This window comes from Chenopodium quinoa, unplaced genomic scaffold (genome assembly GCF_001683475.1).
Source record: "Chenopodium quinoa cultivar QQ74 unplaced genomic scaffold, ASM168347v1, whole genome shotgun sequence".
Taxonomy (NCBI): domain Eukaryota; kingdom Viridiplantae; phylum Streptophyta; class Magnoliopsida; order Caryophyllales; family Amaranthaceae; genus Chenopodium; species Chenopodium quinoa.
Genome location: NW_018744080.1, coordinates 1,404,932 through 1,412,496, shown reverse-complemented (window position 1 = coordinate 1,412,496; position 7,565 = coordinate 1,404,932). Strand labels below are relative to the sequence as shown.

Genomic DNA, 7,565 nt, shown 5'->3' with positions numbered 1-7,565 from the left:
ATGTAATCTAGTTGTTGAACAATATAATTCCAATGTGTGATGTGTTGTGATGGTATTTTTTTGGGAAATATTTTGTGTAAACTTTAGACAAATACATTGGCAACAGTGGCCTTAATTTTTTGGATGAACAGTGGCCTTATTTTTTGGATGAACATGATTGAAACAGGAAGAAATATATGGAAGACATGTTCAAGTAAACACTTTATTCAATTTCATCTCAATTACATGTTGTTCACTTCATCATTACAATCACAAATATCACACACATCAATACACCTAATTTCAAAACAGAATTTAAAAGTTTTTGTTGCTGTTTCACTTTCTTCTTCAATTGCTTCAATTCATCATGCAAATTGCTATGTCCCAGTCCATCCCTATCATAGTAGCTTCCCGTACTTTGACCTTCTTGCGCCTTCAAAACTTTGCACCATTTGAAGCTATTACACGAGTCACACTTGTAGTAAAGCCTTTGTGGATTTAATGTTGACTCCGAACTTCTAATCGCGTATTTTCTGCCACAACCGCAAAATTTGTTTGGAACGCGCACATATGCACACTCGTGTGTTGAGGAAGATGTGTTTGATATCAAACTCATGATTATGCAAGTAGGAGGGATGTAATGCATGTTCTAAGTCTTACATTTATACAAGAATGTATGTGTAACGGCTACATTGCCCCATCAATAATTTAAAATTGTTAAAAAAAAACTAGCCGTTACTTTAGAGGTATATTGTGTAATAACTTTAATAAGTAATGGCAATTGGTGAAATTAGTAAATATTTAATGGCATTTGGTGAATTAGGAATCCGATTAACGGATTGTTGACGTCCAGGCCTCATTAATGGCACGATGTGACATTTTACTGTTTATGAGTGGCATTTGGTGAATTCTGAAAAGTGCAATGGCATTTAGTGAATTTTTAAATTTGTCAGTGGCATTTGATGAAATAGCCGTAAATAATATGAAGGGGTAATTTATTATTGTTGATTATCAATGCTAGATTAATTTCCTATTGATTGATTTAATGCTCTGTGACTAGATTTGCGCAGATCTTTTATGCATGAGTTTAACAATATCGATTCGAGATTCGACAGATGAGAATTGATGTTTAGGTCTAGTTTCAATAGGCAGGTTAATTTATAAATGGTTAAGTCGAGATTCGAGAGATGAGATTTAATACCGGTAAATTAATTGTGTGATTGTAATACGTAGTGAAAGCCCTTTATGATCTGATTAATGTATGCATTGATGATTGATTATTATGTTTTACCCTGGAATATTATTTATTGGTGAACCTATACCCTAGGCCTTTTATTAATAGTTTTCTCCTTATTCTTAATCTCCGTAGTTTAGTTTTATATCCAAATTTACATATTGGTTACTTTATAAGTTAGATTACTTTAATTAATTAGGAATAGAAAGACTCGTTTCTCTATGGATTCGACCCTACTTCCCTATCTACATTAGTTAGAGGATTTATGAATTACTTTTGATTAAGGGGATACGACTTTACCCTGTCAGGGACACTCATAAGTGGGATATAATAGATTTCAACACTATTTTTGCTTCAATTCAGTAAAAAAAAGTTTTGTTTATCAAAAACAAGTTCAGTTTAGTTCATATAAAATTCCAGTTTAGTAGAAATCAATAAATTTAAACAAGCAATATAATAGAGAATTAGTAAATAGTTCAGCATAAATAATTTCAATCCAGTATAATTAATTTATATTTAATAAAAAAAAATTTATGTTCAACAAAAATAGTTTCAATTCAATAAAAAAATATTACCTCCGGTCCAATTTAGTTGCAACTTTGGGGGGGAGGGGGGGTTTGCGGAGGCCGAGGCAAAATTTCCTAAGCATATTTATTGAAAGATAAGGGTATACAATTAAGTATTAATCAAGTAATAAAAAAAATCAACCCACTTTTAAAAAAGAAACCCACCACCACCAACCTAGCCACGACCACCAACCCAGCCACGGCCAACCCAGCCACAACCACCAAACCACCGAACCCAGAAACCCAACGACCCCCAACCCACCGATTCCACCAGCCACGACCACCAAACCACCGACCCCAGAAACCCAACGACCTGATATGGAATAATAGTGAAAAATCCTACCTCTCTTGGAACCTTCGAAATTTAGTAGCTTAATTGTTATTTTAGATTTTGCTTACAAGTTTTTACCTTTCACTTGAAAGGGTTTTTCTTGTTTTAAGCGGTTAGGATTTATTTCCTTATTTTAATCTTTTATCTTGATTAGTTTTTAAGTTTAAGATTAAGTTTAGGAAATTTTATCTTTTAAATAGTTCTATCTTTATTAGAAGTGTGTTTAGGAATTTGACTAGTTGATTTTATCTAGGACTTCTAATGTAATTAGAAATCTTAGTACTTATTTGTAGCCTATATAATGGCATTTAGGCTCTTAATAAAAATAAGTTTTTGTCAAATTGAAATTTATAAAGGTTTACGTAAGCTTGTGCTTGTGTATTCTTGGCCTAGTTTAGGTTTTAAGCTCGTGTTGCTTAGCGTTTCTTGACCGAGATTCAAGATTCCAAACCTTTCAACTGCGATTGAAGGTTATATCCATCAAAATCCATATCAAATTGGTGTGGCTGCTGTTTGACGAGGGACGAGTTTGACAATTTGTGTCAAAAAACTCAGTTTCAAATGTCAAATTGATCGACTTGGTTCTCCTTCGTTTCTAAAGATTTTGAGGTGATTCGTTTTTTGAAATTGGTTAATTTTTTGTCTAGTTTTCACCTGAAAAATTTGAGAACTTTTCGAGAAGCATAGCTATTAAACTGGGTTCGTTCTTTACACCTGGTCAAAAATCAAATTAATCTGCCATTGTTGAGAAAAAAATAAACTGCGATTACTTGGCTGGGAATGTTTTTCAGAATTTTTGGTCGAGTATTTTAGACTGATAGGGCTAGCAGTATACAAAATTTTAGAATTTTTCGAGGTGTTTTCATTGGGTTTTGGTCCTCGTACTTTCGATCAATTTCTGGACTGGTTTTGTGTGTTTAATCATTAACTAAACATGGTGAATCAAGCTGAATTTGCGGCATTGTTGGATGAGCTCAAGAAGATTAATGCTCGGTTGGATAAGTCGGAAGAAGTTACTGCTTTACTCCAGCAAGAACTACATAACCGTGAACCACCTCCGCTCATACGCAATCACACAGTTGAGGAGATAAAGCTTGCTGATTTGCCTAGCTTTGACAGTGATGGTGATCCAGACTTATACTTGGATTGGGAGAGGAGAATGGAACGTATATTTGCAAACAAAAATCTGGACGATCACAAACGTTTCAATCACGCTATCCTCAAGATCACAAGGTATGCTTCCCTTTGGTTTGATTCCATGCAAAATAACCGTGAAAGAGAAGGTAAGCCACAACTCTCTACTTGGACAGATTTAAAGACTAAGATGAAAAAACGATTTGTTCCACGATCTTATAAGCAAGACTTGTATTTGAAATTAAATTCTTTGACACAAGGATATATGTCGGTTGCTAATTATATCAAAGAATTCGAAAGACTTTATATTGCTTGTGATTGCAAGGATGAAGAGGAACAAAAGATTGCAAAATTTGTGATTGGTTTGAATACTTCTCTACGTAATCAAGTCGAAGTACTACCCTTGACTACTTTTGATGATGTTTGTATGATTGCTTGCAAGTTAGAGAAGCAAAAGAAGCCATACCCTTCTATTAAGCCGCAAACCGAAAATTATGATATTGCTCCAAGTTCATTAGATGCCACGTCTAAGCATGACAAACTTGTGTCAAACTTAAAGCAAGGGCAATCTTCTCTGCCTCAAAGTCAACAAAAGATGAAACAAATTGTTTGTTTTAAGTGTCAGGGCATGGGGCGTCTTGCTAAGCAATGTCCAAACAAGGCACTTATTACTAAGGAGGAATACTACACGTTTTTATCTCAAAACGTGGATGAATTGGATGTGCTTGAACAACAACACCAACAAGCCTTAGTTAAAGACAAATCGCAAGATGTGATGGATTCTTATTTTTGGGAAAATCAACAGGTTTGCTATGCAGAAAATGAGCCTAAGAGCTTGATTATAAGGAGGTCTTTATTAGCCACGCTTGATGAGAAAGAAGATGAGCAAAGGTCTAATCTTTTCCATTCTAAGTGCCTAATTAATGGTAAAGTTTGCTCTTTTATAATTGATAGTGGCTCTTGTACAAATGCTTGTGCTTTGTCTATGGTGGATTCGCTTCAATTACCTACAAGAAAGCACCCTCAGTCATACAAATTGAGTTGGTTTAATTATGACAATGGTGTGTGGGTTAAAAAACAAGCTTTGATTGGTTTTAAAGTAGGTGACTATGTGGATCAAATTTGGTGCGATGCCGTGCCAATGACCGCATGTTCTTTGCTTCTTGGACGACCTTGGCAAAGTGATAGACACGTTTTTCACAATGGCAAGACTAATGTCTATTCGGTTCTAATTGGAGACAAGCGTTTAGCCTTGCATCCCTTACCTCCTATACGTCCACCTATGCCTAAAGAACAAAAAGGAGGCGTTTCTCATGTGTGTTTTAGCTCGTGCCATCAGGAGGTGCTTGATTGTTCAAACGATAAGAGAGAACGAAGGGACAAATTGCTCCAAATGCGCAAAGGAACTAATCTGCAAGAGGGATCGAAAGTGTGGTTGTCCTTAAATGCTCAACGTATGCATATTGATCACAAGAATGGTGAACCAATGGATGAGGGACCGTTTGACATTGTTGAGAAGGTTGGCTATGAAACATTCAAGGTTCTTCTAGGGAATGGAGTTTGTGCTACTCTTCCTTCGTCCGATTTGGTACCTTGCTTTGAGGATGAAACTTGAGGTCAAGTTTCTTTTCAAGAGGGGGAGTATGATATGGAATAATAGTGAAAAATCCTACCTCTCTTGGAACCTTCGAAATTTAGTAGCTTAATTGTTATTTTAGATTTTGCTTACAAGTTTTTACCTTTCACTTGAAAGGGTTTTTCTTGTTTTAAGCGGTTAGGATTTATTTCCTTATTTTAATCTTTTATTTTGATTAGTTTTTAAGTTTAAGATTAAGTTTAGGAAATTTTATCTTTTAAATAGTTCTATCTTTATTAGAAGTGTGTTTAGGAATTTGACTAGTTGATTTTATCTAGGACTTCTAATGTAATTAGAAATCTTAGTACTTATTTGTAGCCTATATAATGGCATTTAGGCTCTTAATAAAAATAAGTTTTCGTCAAATTGAAATTTATAAAGGTTTACGTAAGCTTGTGCTTGTGTATTCTTGGCCTAGTTTAGGTTTTAAGCTCGTGTTGCTTAGCGTTTCTTGACCGAGACTCAAGATTCCAAACCTTTCAACTGCGATTGAAGGTTATATCCATCAAAATCCATATCACGACCCCCGAACCACCGACACCGACACCGAAACCACCAACGCCGTAACACTAACCCCGAAACCCACCGACTTGAAACCCACCAACCCCAACCCACCGATTTGAAACCCCAACCAACACCGCCGGCAAAACCAACCCCGAAACCACCAACCCCGAAACAACCAACACCGAAACCACCACAGTCGAACCCACCAACCGCCGAAACAACCAACACAGAAACCCACCGGCGAGCCGCAATAACCACCCACCCACCACCAAACCCACGAAGCCACAAACCCATGAACCCACACACCGACGAACCCACAAACCCACAAATCTAAAAAAATAATAGGAATTGTTGAAGGATGAAAGAGAAAAAAAAATGGGGATGAGGAAGAAGATGTAGAAACTTGATGAACAATGGTGATGAGGAGGAAGATGAAAGAGGATGAAGGTGGCTGGAATTAGTTTTGGTGGCTAAGGGGTTGATTTTGGTGAAAATAGGTAACTTAATTAATGTTAGGGTTTAAGCTAATTAGATAAAATCAGTTTTGTAATTAGGGTGTTTTAAGAAAAAGTAAGGGTAAAATGGTAATTTTACCACTTAAAAGTTACTAAAAAGGAAAGAAATGGGAAAGTTGCAAATAATGTGGACCGGCCCAAAAAGGAAATAGTTGCAACTAAATTGGACTGGAGGTGGAATGAAAATGGATGTGCCACTTTTAGAGGATGTGGTTGTTCTTCAAGGAGTTGGTTATTTTCTTCAAGAACAGCCTGATGTCATTACCAAGCATATTTATGACTTCATCGACAAATTTTAAGACTTTGCATTTGTAATGGCTTCTATTGTTTATGTTGCGTGTTCATGTCTTTCGGTTTTCAAAGAACAATTGTGTGCTTAATAAAGGGTTACAACTCTAGAAGTGTAGGTCTCTAGTCTCATATGCTGCCTTCCAATAATTGAAGAAAATTCTATTAGAAAGAAAGTTACTACTTTGGTCTTCTATTTTATCCGTTTTTATTTACTTGCAACATACTACCTCCGTTTCTTTTTAGTTGACATGTATTCCTTTTTAGGAAGTTTTTTTTAGTTGACACGTTTCCTTTTAGGGTAAATTTTTTACCTTGCATTTACAAGGTACCCCACTTGCTTTTTCATTCTCTTTCAGTCTCTGTCCTCTCCTTAATATATGTGCCTAAATCAAACGCGTCAACTTAATAGGAAACGGAGGAAGTAATATTTTGAGACATATTTTGGCGAAAATATTAAACTAAGTTAATGAACAAATTAATTGACAAAATTTACCACCAATTGTGGTTCTATACAATAAAACCGCTATTACCGGTTCTTCTAATTTAAATATATCACACTTATTGACTTATAATCTTCTATCCACTTCCTTAATTAGAAGAACCGCTAAGGGTGATAGCGGTTTTATACAATAAAATTGCTATTTTCATTACACATTTGTCAATGCATTATTATAATATTACTAATATATCTTATTACTAATATTCAAAAGTTGTGAAAATTTGATATTAATATAAATCAAGATGAATCTAACAAGATTACACTTGATTATATTTTTCCTCAATTATAAATTATCAAAGCCAATTATGGTGGAATATATAAATAGTGTAAAAGTCAAAGTATTTCTTTTAAAAGAAAACAAGGAATTATAAAATAGTATTTCCAATAAAAAAAAGTATTGCATTATTTATATATATTTTTTAAAAATACCAATTATAAAAAGTGTTGTAATAAAAAAAGAAGGGCATAATAACCTTCATGTACTAAGGTTGCTAAAACGCGTGATGTGCACGCCATAGCTAGCCATGTCCAGGGAAAGTTTTAATTTAGTCTTATGTCCTAACTTTTTTTGTTGGAAATTATTTAAACCCATATTTTTAGGGGTATAGATATTTGCACACTATTCATAAAAGTTAAAAAAAATTACATTTATATTGGCAAATAAGTAATTAGACATTTTTAAAGATATGATAAACTGTCCAAACACTGTTAATAAAAGGTAGGGAATAGACATTGTATACACTATGACTTCGTGGGATGCAGATTGGATCACGCTCCAAGAGACAGTCTCAAAGTAGCAGATGCTCAGGCTAAGGTAGCCACAAGCACTCTAAGGCCCCGTTCTTTAGAGCTGCTCTGCTTTGCTCTGCTCAGTTG

The 7,565-nt window shown here is 34.9% G+C and overlaps 1 protein-coding gene across 1 annotated transcript; it reads left to right on the top strand.

The window, feature by feature from the left end:
• The first annotated feature begins 3,044 nt into the window (after positions 1–3,044).
• LOC110691347 lies at positions 3,045–4,859 on the top strand. The gene has a single exon (XM_021868267.1). It carries the CDS (start codon positions 3,045–3,047, stop codon positions 4,857–4,859), a length of 1,815 nt encoding a protein of 604 aa, XP_021723959.1.
• The last annotated feature ends 2,706 nt before the right edge of the window (positions 4,860–7,565 follow it).